The 19,531-nt window shown below is 34.5% G+C and overlaps 1 protein-coding gene across 6 annotated transcripts in view; it reads right to left on the reverse strand.

The window, feature by feature from the left end:
* Window positions 1-19,531, reverse strand: part of KIFAP3 (kinesin associated protein 3) — a 175,365-nt gene that overhangs the window by 115,897 nt on the left and 39,937 nt on the right. For 5 of the 6 annotated variants that reach the window (XM_063627208.1, XM_063627210.1, XM_063627209.1 and 2 more), the window contains exons 3-8: window positions 18,496-18,650; window positions 10,107-10,162; window positions 9,160-9,301; window positions 6,295-6,394; window positions 5,213-5,337; window positions 2,724-2,822 (exon numbers count right to left, since the gene is read on the reverse strand). In XM_063627208.1, coding sequence (XP_063483278.1) covers window positions 2,724-2,822; window positions 5,213-5,337; window positions 6,295-6,394; window positions 9,160-9,301; window positions 10,107-10,162; window positions 18,496-18,650 — 677 coding nt within the window. Of the gene's footprint in view, window positions 1-2,723; window positions 2,823-5,212; window positions 5,338-6,294; window positions 6,395-9,159; window positions 9,302-10,106; window positions 10,163-12,542; window positions 12,643-18,495; window positions 18,651-19,531 lie in introns of those variants that run through there. The other variant, XM_063627212.1, reaches the window with a different exon arrangement.

Here is a 19,531-nt window from a genome sequence, read left to right on the forward strand (position 1 = left end):
CAGCCATGATGAAGAACACTTCATATCGATAACAAGGACAATTCATCAATAGCACATCTACATCCTATATCTTTATGTCCCCAAGAATAGAGAGCTTCAAAAATACATGTAGTGAAAACTGGTAGAAGTGCAGGAGCAATAAATCACAATTATAGTCAGAGATTTCAATAATACTCTCTCAATAATAGAAAAAGTACAGAAAAACATCAGCACATGTAAAGACTTGAACATCAATTATTTGGGAAAAAAATAACTCCCTTCTAAATAACCCAAGGGTCAAAAAAGAAATGAAAAGAGAAACTGGAAAGTATTTAAACTGAATGAAAATGAAAACAGGACATATGAAAATCTGTGGGATGCCATCAAAGAAGTGCTTAATGGGAAATTTATAGCACTAAATATCTGTATTTGAGAAGAAAGGTCTTGAGTAAATGACCTCAGCTTCCACCTAAAAACAAGAACAACAACAACAACAAAATAAGAGCATACTAAACCCAAAGTAAGCTGAAGAAAGAAAGTTATAAAGATCAAAGTAGAAATCAATGGAATAAAAAATTGGTAGGGCTAAAAGCACCCGATATCAAAATTTTCTATAAGCTACGGTAATGAAGACACTGTGCTATTGGCATCAAAAACACACAAAAGTGATGGACAGAACAAAATAGAAACCCAAAAATAGGCATGACACATATGGACAAATGGTTCTGACAAAGATACAGATCAATTCAGTAGATAAAAGATAGTGTTTTCAAAAGTAATTAGCTATTTATATGCAAAAAGAATGAAGAACTTTGATCCATTCCTCACCCCATATACAAAAATTAACTCAAAATGTATTACAACCTTAACTAAACTCTGAGACTATACAACTTCTAGAAGAAAACATATGAGAAAATAATTGTAACCTTTAGTTAGGAAAGGATTTCTTAGATACAATACCAAAACCATGATCCAAAAAACACTAAGTTGGAATTCATAAAAATGTAAAATTCTGCTCTTAAAAAGATACTTTAGGAGAACAAAATTTCTGCAAATCATGTATCTGATAAATGCTTATATCCAAAACATATAAAGAATAGATATAAAACAATCCAATTTAATAATAAGGCAAAAGTTATGAAGGCACACTTCAACAAACATAAAGAGATGGCAGATAAGCACATCAAGAGATGCTCAACATTAATCAGACACTAGGGAAATTCAAACCAAAACCACATACATTCATGGTGAGAATATAGAAACAACTATTAGAGAAAAACATTTGGTAGTTTCCTACAAAGTTAAATATACACCTATCCTATGACTCAGCCATTCCATCATTAGGTATTTAAGAGAAAAGAAAGTGTATGTCCATACAAAGACTTGTAAAAAACGTTCACAGCAGCATTAAAATTGCCCAAAACTGGAAATATTCTAATGATCATCAACAGGTGAATACAAGCAAATACTATTCAATAACAAAATGGAATAAACTACTGATAAATGCAATAATATGGATGAATAATTATGCTGAGTAAAAGACAAAAACGCATACATACTATATGATTTCATTTATATAAAACTCTAGAAAATGCAAACTAAGCTAAAGTGACAGAAAGCAGTTCAGTGATGACTTGAGAATGAGGAAGAAGGCAGAAGGAAGAAGGAAAGGGAGAGATTGTAAAGATGCATGAGGAAATTTTGGGAGCGAGGGATATGTACTTTATCTCGATTATGGTCATCATTTCATGGGTATTTACATATGTTGAAATTTATCAAATTATATACTTTAAAACTCTACAGTTTATTATCTATCAGTTATACCTCAATAAGGCTAAGAGAGTATATAATATTTGCATAAATAAAATATTTGATTAGAAACAGAGCTTCAAGTTTTGCATGTTAAAAAAGCCAAATTAGTTCTTTGAAACTTTTACATGAAAACAATTGCTTTCTTGAGATCTGATGCATTTTGGATTATATGCTAACATAGATAATACCTATTATTTCCTAGCATATTTTAAAATGAACTTTTGAAAATCTGACATTTTCTCCAACAGGTTGAACTAAATTACTTGGCTTCAAATATTTACAAAACTCAGTGTAGTTAAAATTGCTAATAATCTTCACAGGATGAAAATATTTTCGGAGTTAACAAGTATTTCCACGTACGAAGTTAGTCAAACACCAATAAACTACATGAATCATCAAATAGTCAAGTATAAAGCAGGACTTAAATTCACACTTAAAAGCTCCATGTCATTATCAGTAACCATCGTAAGATTTTACATCTTATCAATAACCAAAAAACCATACTATTGAAGTTTCAAATATCTTAATAAAGCTAGAGACAAGGAATTCTTTTCCATTAAACAAGAGAAATATTTTAAAATTTTTATATCAATTTCCTAGGAAAGCAACAAAATAATTCACTTTATAAAACAAGTTAGGGCTGAAGAGACAAAGATTGATATCATTGAAAAGGTCACACACTGGATTAAAAAATCCTTTCTTAGGAAATAAATAATAAGTATAAAAACACTTAGGAACTAAATGGGGAAAAATAGTAGAGTGAAATTTAAAACATTACCCGTGTTAAAGACAGACAAACTTGTAGCATATTAACATTTATAGAACTTTCAGTCATTCTCACATTAGCTTTACAGGTATGATAAAAAGTGAACAAAACAAATGTATTTGGAGTAAGTATTTTGTTGCTTTCCTCATTGCTTAGGAATTCTTACCTCGTAATAGCTGTTCCTGTTTTACCACAAGCCCCTGGTACTTTTTAAAGGTTTTTTCATAATCCTTTCTCAAGGTTTGGTTTTCAGGGTCTTCATCAAGTAAACAACTTGTTAAGGATCATCCATACTCATTGAAGCAAAAAAAATCTACTGATAAATTCTATGAACAACAGCACTATTAAATTTTATGTGCAACTTTATCCAGTTATTTTTCTCACCAAAAGTTTAATTAAAATGTTCTCTGCATAATAATTGTGCTGTAACAGCACTTCTTATTTAAGTGCTCATGGATTCCCTGGGAGTCTTTGGGTGAACAAACTTTTTTATGTAGCCCACAGCTAACATCATATAGATGTTTGAACCTCACCAAATGCTTGAATTCCCAGAAACTGTATGTGAATATTTTATATAGGTGCACAAGTCTATAACTTTCAACAGATTATCAAGTGGGTCCACGAACCAAAAAAATTACTGCCTCAGAGAGTGATTTAGTTACTAAGAACACTGGATTTTACTTCAGACAGATGCCCAGAATATTCAAACGATATAGATTAAATCTAAAGCTTTTGTAGCAGCCTTTTCAGACTAGAGATGCCAAGAAAGAACTAACCCAAACTTAAGGGTAAACAAATTTTAAAAATCACATCTTTTGGTCCCAAATCGTCCCCTGGACTTCTTGCAAAAATAATCAGTTACTTCAGTATCCCCAAGCATATGAGTCAAGCATATGACCCCAGAATATGAGTCAATGCAGCTGACCTTGTTGAATACCACTTGTATCAAAATACAAAGAAATTGAGGACATAATAAATAGTACCATATCAGGAGAAATGACCAGAATTCTGATGTCATTTTTATATCCCTTCAATTACCATAATCTGTTGAGTCTAAGATACATTTTCCTCACATCTTAACATCTCCAAAATTGGATGTGTCTTATAATCCCTGATGTGTCACAGTTTAATTGAAAGCATATGTTCCTCTCCTTGCACTTAATTAAACAATAGTGAATCTTAAAATTAATGGTGTCTGACATAGAAATACAATATGTCCTACGATATCAGTTCTTGTCACCAAACAATAACAAAATGCAAATTCATGATTGCTAAAGAGTTCCACTAGTGGTTCCCTCCATACTTCTCCAGTTTAAATAAATTTTGGGTACCACTGAAGTATTCAGGAGTCTTGTGACTCCAGAACTGATGTAAAGTCTCTAGGATTCTTGGGTTATTGATGTAGTTGAGTCACTATCAATCTAGATGCCAGAAGTTTATGGTATGCATAGAAAATTTATAAACCTGAAAATATTCTAATTAAGAAAAGTCAAACCTTGTGTGTGGGTGTGGATTTTATAGTATCTTGGAGTTCCATGTGACAATAATAAAAACCTGAGTAATTTTGTACATGATAACCTGACTTAACGTACTACAACATAGATTAAATTGAAGCCTCAGGGTTTCCAGAGGCCAAAATTAATGTAAAAGTAAGGTCCACTTTTGCACAAAGCAGAATTAAAAATGTATGATATTCTGCAAAACAGGAATAAAGTTTTCACTTTTTAAAAGATATAATAAACACTTGATTCAAAGGGAAGTTACCAGCATGCCTAATTGATCTGTAAAACACATCATGTTTGAACAGATATGAATTAACCAGGGGCCTGCGATCTAGAAGCATTGAGTTTAGCGCATAAAATATGATAAACATCTTCAAATATGAGAAGAATTATGATGTTGAAGAGAATAGCCTTATTCCATATTGCTTTAGTATGCAATACTAGAACCAATGGATAGAAGTTGTTGGGGAATGGACTTCAGTGCACTAAGCAAAAGACTATTATAATAAACAGAATGCTAAACCACAGAATGGATGAAATAAATAAACATTGACATTGTTAAAGAGGAGCCTATGTAATAGCATTTGCCAGGGAAGTTGCAGAAAATATTTTTATATTTGCAAGATAGGTTAAAACAGATACCTAAGTTTCCTTTCATAGGTTCTATCATTCTATAGGCCTTTCAAATTTTTATTTATTAACAACAGTATTTTTGTACTTTCCTAGAAAAATAGAACCTTTAACTAGGTTCATCACCAAATTTACACCCATTCTAATCAAAGTCACCTTAGTACTCACATAGAAGTATATAAGCAGTAGTGGTGGGCCAGGCTTCAACTAACCAAAGGATCTTAGTGGATGTAATGACGTAATCACTTAGAAGCTCACCTACTAAGTTACCCGACACAACCATTACCTGCTCCTTCTACCTCATTAACTAATAAAGGTTGTGAAGAGACAAAAAGTGAATGTCAAACTGTATTCATTTTGATAGTTTCAATCTACTTCTTAACCTTCAATAACACACTCCTGCATTGTTTCCAAGTAATGCAATTAACAATTTTTAAAAAAGAAAAAAGAACAAAACATCTCACTCATCCAAAACTTATAGCAAAAGGCAACAGAGGATTCAAATGCCACTCTAAAAGGATATCAGCTTTCTTCTTCTTTGAGAGTTCTTCTTGCCAAAGCTCATGTCTTTTTAACTCATGATCAATAATATTCATACACAGAGCTCCAATTTTATAGTGAGTAATAAGTCCATGAAACTGAGAAAAGCTTTAAAGAAGACATTTTAATATATATATAAAAGAATACATTTTATGGGTAGAGGAAATTTGTTTTTGGTGATCACTGGTACAAACCATGTAGAAAATAAATTTCATATACATATTTTAATAAATGAATATATCCACAATACACTATGAAGACTTGCGATTATAAAATTACTTTAAATATATCACACTACTCTTACCTAAAATACAGTTATTTTTAAGAAGTTAGAAAGTAGACATTTTTTGTAACTAACCACCATATTAACTACTCAGATATTCACAACAGATTTTTAGATTATTGTCTAACAAAACTAATAATGTAGCAATACCAGACATACATTTTACTTAAAGTATAAAATTGACATCGGAGAATTAGTAAAGTACTAGTAATGAGGTTTTACATACGTTTTCTGGACAATACATTAATCCAAGTATTTATTCAATAAATATTTATTTGCTAATACTAGCACATTTTTAGAACAGAAGCAGCAATTCTCTAGGAATTGGCTAGAAACTTTTCATAATGTCTTAAAAAATATCTTCTTTGTTAAGGATATATGTGTATAAATAATAAATACGAATACATAACAGGTATGTGTTTGCACATACATGCATATATATAACAGTAACATTTACTGAGCACTTACTCTGGGTCAGGCTTTATTCTAAGTATTTTAATTTTTAATTCATTTAATCCAAAACACTATCCAAAGAGGGTGCCACTACTACTATCCAAATTTTACTCATTAGGAAACTGAGGCATGAGTGGGTATAGACTAAATGAAAGATAGAATAACAGATAGCAAGACAGACAATGGGAAACAGGAATAAGAATTCAGCAGTAGAGCATAGGCAGACACACAGAAAAACAGAGAACAAGTGATCTACAAATTGAATCAATGACACAGACAAAGAGCAATAAGATACAGTAGTCTTTTTATTTAATAATTTTTATACTTACCTAGAAAAACAAAAAAAGATGTAAATTATGTTTGTAGCTAACTCGACACTTTGCTTCCAGTCTTCTCTCAGGACCCTTGCTAATGCACCAAGGGCAGTTTCTAAAGAAAAAGGTGAGGTACCGAAATGATCATTCTCCTTGCTCTGGTATAAAGGGTGATTGGTTTTAAATGTCTAGTTATTAATAAATAACAAAGCTAAGATAGAACTGGGACAAAAAGTAGGATGCTTCTTTCCAATACAGACAGCTAATTTTAAAACTAAAATGTAATTTTACTTAAAGATATGTAACACGCTGCTTCAAGTATATACTGTACACAGAAATAATCAAATATGATTTAGATAAAGTGACATAATATACATTATGGTGACAATAAAATAATTTAAAAGCCTTTCATTTCTTAATTTAATAACCTTAAATTAAGAACTGTAATCTTAATTTGTAAGATTAAGAACTGTAATCTTACTACTGGAGTACTGATTTTTTTCTTTTTAACATCTGATTTAACGTATTTGATAATATGAAAAAAACTTGAATAAGTCTAGAAAAAAATGAGCAGGTTAGTAGACTAACACTAGTTCCATTAAAGCAAATTAAAAACCAAATAAAATCTATACACAGAAAAATAAATTTAAGATTTCAGTATCACACGGAATTTATGCTAGTAGCCACAAACGAAACAAAAAGCTTTCACAAAATTAACTTTCAGGTAGCTTAATAAACATTTCTGCTAAAATTTTCTCTTGAGGAAATGAAAATTATAAGTATAAAGTAATGATGCTAGTTTCAAATCAGGTTGGTACATGGCATATAAATTCTTAAAACAATTAAAATAAAATAAAATATCCGTATGTTAAAATATAGAAATCATAATTCCACTGTTCTTAATAGATACTCAGGATTTACAATAGTACTTTATAGACTGCATTATGAGTATTTATTATGATAATGAAAATGTTCCATATTTGAGCTTTCTGGCTATTCAGACTATGAACAAAAATTGATTGTATTAGTTATGAAACCACGTAGTGACAAATTTTTTAGCAAATTAAAAATCATCCTGTGATAGCATTTCACAGTATTATTCACATTCACAATGTAGAGAACTGGAATAGTATATGCTTTGAAAAGAATTATTTTGGAATCACATAAATAGCTTGGCAATGCATATTAACATGCAAAGCCTCCAAAAAGTCCTATTTAATAAATAATCTGGTGTAGCTTTGTTCAATGTAGTAATTCCCAAAAGTATTTGACCATTATAATCCAGAGAAAATAGTATTTCTTAAAATACTAGCCCATACAGAAGTGTTCTATAATGTCATAAATTTAGGCATAGGTTTAGTGACCTATTTACAAAATTTTATTTCATTTTTCTCCTTAGAACAGAATAGAGAAACATCTCAATTAAAATATAGTTACAGGAGTTGTACACAGTTTACTGAGAAACAGCTAAAAGAAAATATAGTTTACAAGAGGTCAAAAGACAATCCAAAATTAATTTCTACATTGAATGCAATCATAATCAAAATCCCATTGTCTTTTCACAGAATATGATGAAGTAATCTCAAAATATGTAAGACAAATGTGCAAGACCAGTAAAGCCAATTCTGGGGGGAAAGAAAGCAATTTGGAAAATTTTTCCTACATATTCTAAAGTTCAAGTCAAAATACAAAACGACACAGCAATAGTGTGGTATTGGTATGTAAATCATCAAATAAACCAATGGAACAGAAGGAGAGGGAACACTAAAACAATTCCATGAAAATATGGAACAGTACCTGCCACAGAATAAGTTTTCAAGACTTATCTATTTCATAAAAGAATGGCATGCATACAGCAGAAAAGGCATTTGGAATACTTATTTGAAAGTACTGATTGGCAAAACTATTGATTTGAATTATTTTATCCAGGTATTTGGCAATAACCAGAAAGGCATTCTCTCTCATGTAATGCAAATCAGATAATAAACACATCTTTCCTATTTTGTTTTTGGCAAATGTATAATCAGAAAACTATGCATTTAAAATGATTTTATAGGCAGGGTGGGCAGTGGCTCACGCCTGTAATCCTAGCACTTTGGGAGGCTGAGGTGGGTGGATCACCTGAGGTCAGGAGTTTCAGATCAGCCTGACCAATATGGTGAAACCCTGTCTCTACTAAAAAAAAACACACACACACACACAGGGCGTGGTGGCACGTGCCTGTAATCCCAGCTACTCAGGAGGCTGAGGTGGGAGAATTACATGAACCCAGGAGGCGGAGGTTGCAGTGAGCCGAAGGTTGCAGTCAGCGGAGATCGTGCCACCGCACTCCAGCCTGGGCAACAGAGGGAGACTCTGTCTCAAAAACAAAAACAAAACAAAACAAAAATGATTCTATAGTGGTGTTACTGAGAAAAGGGTGTTAAAAACATTCTATCTCCTTTTCTTGTTAGAAAGTACCAAGTACTTCTAGTGAAAGGAAAGCAAACACTTGATGTGAAATTCAATCTCAATGAAACTGCAAGGATTAATAGCTTTCCCTGTGCTACTGAGAAAAAACTAATATTGGAACTTTAATAAAACATGATACACATATTTATGCAAATGCCTAAAGTTTGATCTTATATCCTACTTGAAACAATAAAAAAGCTTCCCAGAGTAGAAGAAAGAAAAGGTATAGTACCATTAATGATTAATTTTCCTTGTTTACATTAAATGGTTTGTGAATTCTCCAGAGAATATTTAAATGCTACACTCTCAGTTTAGGAAATCTGAGTAAGAAAGAAAGAAAGAGCTGGAAAATATATGCAGTCTTAAGTTTTTTATAAATAATTGTAACTTATTCCTCTATTATAATTAAACATGTTTTATAGTAATCACCATTCAATAGTAATTCTTCCAAGTTATCAGGATTTCGAGCAAGCTGCAGGATCAAAGCAGAACCCCGAACCTTGTCAGGAATATCTTCATATAATAACTCAATATATTCATCCATGTCATTAATGTTAGCATCTTCATCAATCTGAAACAAAGGAAGAGGCAGAAAGTACTCATCAACAATGCTCAACAGATCCACCGTCAAAGAAATGATATTTTGTGATCAATATACTGGCCTTTATAACAACACACAAATTTCCAAAGAACTCGTAGTAGCCATCTTTTTGGATATGGAAATTTTAGACCTTTAGACCTAGGACTCTAATACAAAACCCCATGATAAAATGAGATGTATATAAACTTTAAAAATTGTCTATCAATATAAAGTATCTTAAATGTAACACAAAATAGTTGTATCTACTACAGTAGATTAAACAATATTTCAAAACATATTACAATAAGAATATGTAAACATTTTTACCCATCATTTATCAAAATTAACTGTCTAGAAAGCACACCTAGCCAGGCACAGTGGCTCACAGCTACAGTCCCAGCACTTTGGGAGGCCGAGGTGGGCAGATCACAAGGTCAGGAGTTTGAGATGAGCCTGACCAACATGGTAAAACCCCGTCACTACTAAAAATACAAAAATTAGCTGGGCATGGTGGCACATGCCTGTAATCCCAGCTACTCAGGAGGCTGAAGCAGGAAAATCGCTTGACCTGGGGGGCGGAGGTTGTGGCGAGCCGAGATAGCACAAAAAAAGCAGAACCAATACTTTTTGTCTTTTTCAATTAAATAACGATTTTCTACCTTTTTCAGGTACCTCTGAGTTAAGTCATTTTTTTTAAATACCACATGTGCTTAATGTGATTGTGTGTATTATTGATGGAAAAAGGCAATATCTTATAATCCAGTCCTCTATTAGATCAGAACGCATGCAGTCTTACCTCCATTCCTTCAAAAGGAGGTGGATCTTTAGGCTTGCTTGATTTTTCTTTTTTCTCTGTAAAAAGATTTTTTTTTTTTAATAAGGAGGATTAGGTTTTTAGGGTTTCCAGGTAATTTTTATTTTCAGCAGATGAATTTAATTCTAGCTAAACTGGGGATATTAAAACTAAATAGTTTATGAAATAATCTCTTCTCAATGTATAAAAATGCTCATATACAATCCATTTGATCTAATGAGGATATCACGGAGAGTATAAATTAATAAAATCTATAACTAATCACCAACTTCCTCCTTGGTTAACTTTTTGGGTATGTAAGGATTATACAGTCAGACTTGCCAAAAAGAAGCAAAATAGTCTGTTCTAACTGTCCTCTTTTTCCCTTCCTAATTCAAATTTAAGGTAGGAATAGGAAAATCAATAAGGGAAAGAAAAAAGTATGACTTGAGTAATATAAAAACTGAAATGAAAATTAACAAAGCTGAAAGAAATAAAAATTGATAAATTTAAAACCTAAGATATAGAATAGTTGTTAACGAGTTCTTTTTTAACAAGTAAAATTAAGATCATAAATTAAAAGGCAAATAGTTATTACTTGTGTTAATTAAATCCTCACTTATTCCCAAATAGTTATCCAAAGGTGTTGAACATAAGTTTGAGCCATTCATTTATATTGAATTATCTGATTAATGGCATAATTTCATTTTTTTAACAAAAAAACTATCAAATATACTTTATGGATCTGGATCATAAGTCTAAGTAATGTATGTACATTAAAGTAAGTTAGAATGTTATCAAAATTTTTGATTCCACAATTAGCAAATAAATATATGATAGAATTAGTCATTATTTTCAGAGGACAGTACCCATTCTGTATAAGCTCATACATTCCCAACAGCTTAATTCTGCTTCAAACAGATAATTTACTAAGACAGTGGTTTCAATTATGCAAAAAAAATCACTGAATGTAATGAATCAAATAAGTATTATTATTTTGTTTCAATCACTTTTAAGATGAGGTTTCTGGCTTTGGAATACTGCTTACCAAGTAAAAGAGTTTTAACAAAGAAAACCAATAGTTTTATAAAAAGTGTATATTTAATATACACTTCCTAAAGCATTTCCTATGTCTTCCATTATTAATAATACTCTATCCAGATAGAGAAAATATTGATTTGAATTATTTTATCCATGTATGATGACATGGAAATTTTTTCATATTCCTCTAACTTCTGGGGAGCAAGATAAAACCACTGATTTGCCCTGAAAACTCAGTGAAAGAGTTTTTACTAGTTCAGAGATATTTTATTCTAAATGCCTTCAGAATTACATTAATGTGGCACTAGGAAAGATCAACTATACTGTACAACCTACAATAAGTAGACACAGATCTTAAAAGACTACCAGATTTGCTTTTCTACTTGGATTTATTGGACTATGCGATCTCTCACCATTTACAGACATCTTAACAAGAATATTCTACCAACAAAATATTTAATAAAAATCTTCCTTGATAATATTTTCCTTATTTACACAGTACTTAACTGAATGCCAGCTATGTGATTAGAAGCGATCATGTTCAAAATGTCTATTTTTGCTTTTTTTTTTTTTTTGAGATGGAGTCTCGTTCTGTGCCAGGATGGAGTGCAGTGGCACGGTCTTGGCTCACTGCAACCTCTGCCTCCTGGGTTCAAGTGATTCTCCTGCCTCAGCCTCCTGAGTAGCTGGGATCACAGGCGCGCACCACCACGCCCAACTACTTTTGTATTTTTACTAGAGATGGGGTTTCACCATGTTGGCCACGATGGTCTCGATCTCTTGACCTCATGATCCGCCCACCTCGGCCTCCCAAAGTGCTGACATTACAGGCATGAGCCACCACACCCAGCCCTTTCTGCTTTTAAATAAATTTACAACCATTTAATTCATTCAATAGATATATGTTGATCATCTATGTTAGATACTGTATTCACAGCTAATAAAGGTATATATTAAGTGCAAGGCATTTTATTTGCTGTGGATGGAGACTAATTTGAAAAAATTCCAAACAAAATTTTCTTTTGTTTCCCTACTTAGTCCAATCAAAACTTGAGCACTGATACATTATTTTAAGAGCACCAGCTGGGCACAGTGGCTCATGCCTGCAATCCCAGCACTTTGGGAGGCCGAGGCAGGAGGATCGCTTGAGCCCAGGAGTTTGAGACTAGCCTAGGCAACATAGTGAGACCTCATCTCTACAAAAAATGTAAAAAATTAGCCAGGTATGGTTACAATTTAGTGGTGAACTCTTAAAGGGATACCCCTCGTAGGCATCTGCCTGTGGCTCAGTGACCTCTTGACATTTCAGAGGCCCGGAAATGAGTCCAAGCGGCTGCCTGGCTTCTTTAAGCCAGGGGCTGTCTCTGGTGCCTCCCTTGCCAGCAAGTCATTGCCGACCTTCACATAAGCTTGCTTGGAGTACAGAAACAGTTTCTGAATCTGAAAGACTTCTCCAGAAAGTATTCCCAAGTGCAATCGACATCCCTTTTGCCTTCTCCTGATCGTTGGCCTCCTTAAAGGTCCTGTTCCCTCTTCAGAAGTCCGGCTGACCCTTCCCAATCTGTAAAAAGGGCCCTGTTTAAGGGGAATTTCCCCATTTGGAAGGAGAATAAAGGGCAATGTGTGGGGGAAGTACTCCTGGGCAATTTGGTTTCAGTTATGAAACCTGGTTTTAGAGTTCTGACTTATCGGGTTCTCATGTCTGTTCTTATCTTGTCCTGTTTGTGTGTGGGGAACCCAGAAGGAAACATTAGCAGAAGTTCAGTGGGCCTAACGGGTGGAAAGAGGGGTCTGTTTTATCTGTTTTGCTAGGTTAAAACTTGGATATTGAGCCAAGTAACTGATGTTTGTCTTTGTTATGTGCATATTGTAATTTTGTCTCGGTTGATATGGGAAAAGCTAACTTAATCCCTCCTACCTCAAGCAGCCCCTTGGATTATATCTTGCAAAACTGGGCAGCTTTCACCTATGAACCCATGAAAACAAAGAAAATGGTTTTCTTTCATAATCAGCAAGCAGGGTGATCAAAGCTCTGCTCTTTTGGAAGCCACAGTTTAAGAGAATCCAGGAACCTGACAAGCTGGCAACAGGGTAATAAGAATCATTTACCAGTCAGGTTCCTGATCTCTCTGTGTGAAATCTAGCTGAGCAAAAAGTAAAAAATCACTGTCTCCTGCAAGGTTTTGATTAATAGGAGAAAAAGATGTGTATGACTAGTCTTGGGAAATATTGACTGTAGTGTACTTTTTGGTTTATGAATATTGATATTGTTCCCTTTCTTTCCAGAAATAATCTTTTCGTTGTCTTTCTGTGTTCTTCATAAAGAGGAGGTACTAATTGAGGGTTCCTCTCACCTTGTTTTATGTCCTTGAAAACGACCTGTGACTGAGTGGGAGCTCCATGAAACAGAACAATTCCTTTATACTATATACTCTGGTTTCAACAGTTACTTCATTTTGCTCTTCTTCTACATTGGCTACCTTCTTGGAGACCACAGGTTGCAGAGGCATTTTATATTGCCCTGACATAATTTTCCACTTCTGTGGGTAGCTTCGAGGCTAGTGACCTGAGCTCACACAGACCCACATCTGAGCTTTCTCTAGCCTTAAGGCCCAACCCAGCAATTCCTTTTACTTTCATTTTAGCCATTATAGGTAACAATAACCAAGGAATTGAATATTATGCTTTTTTCATATTAGTTTGCATTTCCTTATGCATCCAGTGAACCAACTCCTCAGAAGTTGTATCCATCTCCAAATTCACTGTAACTTTTACCTTTAGTAACTAGGCATAGCCTAGCTGCAGTTCTATGCCATGGATGACCACATGGTCACCCAGGAATCAAAGGTTCCTTATCCTCCATCCTTTTATTTTATAGATTAATATCATCAGCTCCCTAAGGAACCTGTACTGAAATGGATTATAAGAGTAACTAATTTGGGAGCAGTGTCTTTGGTTTCAAAATGCTGCAGAGTGAAAGAACATGTTTGGGTTGGTACAGTACCCACTGCTCACTGTTAAACAATTGCAAAGGGTTATGCATGATCCAGAAAAACAGGACATTATTAGTGAGGAAACAGTTAGCCCAATGAACTGGATAAAAGCCACTGTAAGGTCTCTTTACCCGAGAAAGGGGACTGTCCGACTCCACCTATAACTGCCAAGTGGAGTACCCCAGATGAAGCAGCTAATGTGGTTTGTATGCAAGCCATATGGGACTGGCATTATGAGGACAGGGATATTCACGCCTTGAATATGCCCATTACCCAGGTCATGGTCAGCTTCTCCTCATGGGTCTTACAGATGCTAACAGAAAATATTAGGTTAGTTAACATGGGAATGGTGAAGGGTAGAGGGGAGGGTCAAAGGACTCATCCCAGGAAGATGAGAAGTTTTAAACAGTTATCAAGAAATATGATGAATGAAGAAAACATTGATAGGAGTAAAAATAAGAGGAAAAGAAAAGGGGAGAGTCATGGGTCTCATCCCAGCAGAGTGAAAATCTTTAGACAGTTATTAAGAAATTGAATGAATAAAATGGAAATTGATGGGGTTGAAATAAAGGCCTTAATTGCTGGTTCCCCAAATATTAAAGGGTACCAAATCAGTTTTCTGTACTTACCCCAATTGGAGACATTTTTAAAAAAAATCAGAAGACAAAGATCAGAAATGAGAAAACTGACCAAATATTGCCTGGGGATGATGTTGAGGTGATTAATCAACACCAAGATTGACTAAAAAGTCTTGGTCACTTAGCTAAACCCTCTGCTGGGAACCCAAATCCCTTTTCACAGGAGAGGGTAAAATGGTCTGGGAGTGAAGAGAAATTCCCAGGACCAGAACATAAAATGTAAGGGTGGATAGGATGATCAAAGTTGAAATGTTTATATAGGCTTTTTGTAAAGTAATTGTGTATTCTTTTTTTTATTTTATTATTATTATACTTTAAGTTTTAGGGTACATGTGCACAATGTGCAGGTTTGTTACATATGTATACATGTACCATGTTGGTGTGCTGCACCCATTAACTTGTCATTTAGCATTAGGTATATCTCCTAATGCTGTCCCTCCCCCCTCCCCCCACCCCACAACAGTCCCCGGAGTGTGATGTTCCCCTTCCTGTGTCCATGTGTTCTCATTGTTCAATTCCCACCTATGAGTGAGAACATGCAGTGTTTGGTTTTTTGTCCTTGCGATAGTTTACTGAGCATGATGATTTCCAGTTTCATCCATGTCCCTACAAAGGACATGAACTCATCATTTTTTATGGCTGCATAGTATTCCATGGTGTATATGTGCCACATTTTCTTAATCCAGTCTATCATTGTCGGACATTTGGGTTGGTTCCAAGTCTTTGCTATTGTGAATAGTGCCACAATAAACATACATGTGCATGTGTCTTTATAGCAGCATGATTTATAGTCCTTTGGGTATATACCCAGTAATGGGATGGCTGGGTCAAATGGTATTTCTAGTTCTAGATCCCTGAGGAATTGCCACACTGACTTCCACAATGGTTGAACTAGTTTACAGTCCCACCAACAGTGTAAAAGTCTTCCTATTTCTCCACATCCTCTCCAGCACCTGTTGTTTCCTGACTTTTTCATGATCGCCATTCTAACGGGTGTGAGATGGTATCTCACTGTGGTTTTGATTTGCATTTCTCTGATGGCCAGTGATGATGAGCATTTTTTCACGTGTTTTTTTGGCTGCATAAATGTCTTCTTTTGAGAAGTATCTGTTCATGTCCTTCCCCCACTTTTTGATGGGGTTGTTTTTTTCTTGTAAATTTGTTTGAGTTCATTGTAGATTTTGGATATTAGTAATTGTGTATTCTTTACCTAAATGTCTTATGAAAATGGATATTGTATCTGACTAGGGGATGTTTCCTCTACCTAGTACTATAAAACGGAAGGCATTAAAATCTGCCCTTCAAGCTATAATTAACTGGACATACCAAAATGGGAACCAATAAGATTGCCTGAGCCCACAGAATATAGAATAGAAGCTGGAGTGCTGGTAAGAACAAATTGTCCACTTGATAGCCTTTTGTGGAATGTTTACTGAGGCTTATAGCAAAAGTCTGTGAGCACATCCCAATGATGACTACTGTGACTCTGGACTAGAGAATTTCCACTTAAGAGGCATTTACTGCCTTGTTATAGGACATTAACTGAAGACATTCTATGGTGGAAGGACATAAAATGATCATGACATCTGAAATACCCATGCTATTTCGGGCAATGTCAGAAACAGGCTAACTGGGGTCAGCAGTGCCCAGAAGAGTTCCATAATAAAATGGAGATACTTTGTATATGATCATGCTACTTGGGAAATTCAAGGAGGAGATACTCATGAGCAGGGAGCCTCTTTTTCCCCAGGACTGACTCTGAAACTGTGTGAGAAGCTGCAGGATTCTACAGTGCCCATTAAACAGCTCTTACCTGACTAGCAAAGAGCTGCCTGGTTTATGAATGGCAATTCCAAGGTGAACAGACAACATTCTGTTTGGAAGTCTGTTACTCTGACTAAAGAGGAGTCAAGAAAACTTTTTTTCTTTTGAGCTATTTATAGCTTTTGACAAGTAAAGTATATCTTTATGAGCAAAATTTGCCTTTTTACCTGACTTCTCACAAATGTGGAAACTTCATTCATAAGTATTCTTATTTTATGGCAATATAGTTATTTGCATACATTCAATAAGAATCTGCTTTCTTTGGTAGCAGGAAACAATTGGAGATGCTAGCTACTTTACCAAGGCTTTGACTGGATTGGCATATTTTCAGATATGACCAGACTGCTTTGAGGAGTTGACGTTGACTTTATAGAGCCAATAAGAGCACCTCGGAAAGACTAGCCTTCTACCTTGTCTATGTAGTTTCTTTATAGTGTTCCTCAACTGTGATAAGTAAAAAATGTTACTTTCAACAGATCCAGAAACCTCAAGTTATTTTGGGACCTCCACAAGAGATGAGTGGAGTTCCCAAAATAACCCAATTCATATAGGTATCTGTAGGCAGGGATAAATCCTTGGTTTAGCTAACCTTGAGGCTTTTACAAACTCTAAACTAAGATTCCTTATGGGAAAGTTCCTGCAAAATCAACTTAAAAGAGCCTGTGTGGCCAATGAATATTCTTGCCATGTTTTATGCAAATAGTCAAGCCAAGTATAACACTTATTTTGCAAATAAATTGGTCCTACTATAATTTGTCTTTGGTAGAAATGGAATACTAGAGATAAAAATTTTGTTTCAAAAGAAACTATAGTATACCTGTTACTAGATTCTAGTCGTCTATTATTTTTGAGTTTTTATTGTTTTCTACAATTTGAACTAAACCTGAATTCTTTCCTGGCTACAAGTCTTCAAACTAGGATTTTCAAAAATTTCTTCCATTTTTCTGACTTGAACTCTGTTCCAGACAGAAATATAGTTATAACTAAGCATTAATTAGGCTATACTTTAGCCCATTTCCTTGTTGCTAAAGTCACATAGCACTACATACTGACCATTTACATCCCCATTGTTCTTACAGACAAGATCTCCGATGTTAGAATCATAAGGATTTTGCTTAAGGATCATTTAAAATGTTTCTCAGACCCTGAGTTGCAGTGAAACAGCTGACGCCAACCAGTCGGGATACCCTCATAGAGGAATGAAATCAGCATGAGAATACAGCTTCTTCATCATCGTGTCCCATTACTTCACCTTACACTCTTTGACCAATCAACAATCTCCACACTTCAGCCCAGTCCAAAACCCTTAAAAACTCTAGCCCCAAACTTTTCAAGGAGATGGATTGGAGGTTTTCTCTCATCTCCTAGTTTGGTGACCCCCAGATTAAACCTTTAGCTCTGCTGCAAAAAAAAAAAAAGAAACAAAGAGAAAAAAAGATGCATGAAAGTTATATCTTTAGGATAGTCTAAGGCATATGATATATATTTTAACACATAATCCATCCAAATGATAAACAAATATAAAAAAGAAGTTTATAAAATACCAGTCTAGTTGGGGCAGTGAAAATAGGTTTTCTGCCCCAAATTCTCTCCTTTAATTATTCTAGAATCAATATGACAGACATTTCCTTTTTTATTCTTACTTCAGTATATGTGTACACACACAAAACATGAAAAAGAATTAGACCATTTTATGTGGAAGCATCTAATATAAAGCCTACCATGAAAGCAATTAATGCTTATTCTTTGTTGTTTACTCATTCATAGCACTGGTGAAAAAAACCTACCCAACATCAAATATCAATAGTTTGATAAACTTTTTTTTATAGTTGCTTGACAAACTATAACCAAACAACTCTGGATTTGCATTAGGAAGCCAGGAATTCTACTACTTACCTTTTCCTGACAATGAATCACGGCGGTTCTGTAGATAGTACAACAGCTGTTCTACCTCATTTAGTTTTGAAGGATGAATGAGTTTACATTCTTCAACCACCTTCCTTGCCAGGGAGGTTATATCCGTGTTGGCATTGAGACTCTTAAGTCGAATGCTGTTAAGTATAACAGAATTTTTCAACTCACATATTATAAAAGTAATAACTTCAATACTACTACTTTAAAATAATTTATAGATTATAAATTATTATAGACCACCTGGCCATAGACTCTTACTAAAATAAACTATTAGATATAATTAGGCTTAGAAAAATACAAGGCAGTGATTTTCTGTGAAATAGACAAACAAAATAACAAAAGGAACAAAATCTTTTTCAGACTCTCTAGGCAAGACAGCATATTCAGAGATTCTGTTTTAAAACAGTATTTCTGACATAAAATATATAAAGTCTTTAGCATTATTAAATGTAAGAATCCATACCATCATAAATAAATCATTTTCTTAACCATACCCACAAATGCTAACTTTTTTTCAGCTAGGGACAAGACACAATATTGATATGTTCAGATTCAGTTGTTCCGGTGGTAACTATATAGAAGGTAAAAGCAAAAATAAGTGAGATCCGGCTGGGCACGGTGGTTCACGCCTGTAATTCTAGCACTTTGGGAGGCCGAGGCCAGGGGATCACGAGGTCAGGAGTTTGAGACCAGCCTGGCCAATATGGTGAAACCCTGTCTCTACTAAAGATACAAAAAATTCGCCAGGTGTGGTGGTATGTGCCTGTAATCCCAGCTACTCAGGAGGTTGAGGCAGGAGAGTTGTTTTAACTTGGGAGGTGGAGGTTGCAGTGAGCCGAGATCGCACCATTGTACTCCAGCCTGTGCAACAGGGCGAGACTCCGTCTCAAAAAAAAAAGTGAGATCCACTTTAAGATCTATATAAGGAATTCTGAGGAACAAATGAATACATTTTATACTTAAGTTAGTGCACTAAAAAACAATAATTAGCCAACACCTCCCTCCTTTTAAAGTTAGC

Source organism: Symphalangus syndactylus, chromosome 12 (assembly GCF_028878055.3).
Source record: "Symphalangus syndactylus isolate Jambi chromosome 12, NHGRI_mSymSyn1-v2.1_pri, whole genome shotgun sequence".
NCBI classification, from domain to species: domain Eukaryota; kingdom Metazoa; phylum Chordata; class Mammalia; order Primates; family Hylobatidae; genus Symphalangus; species Symphalangus syndactylus.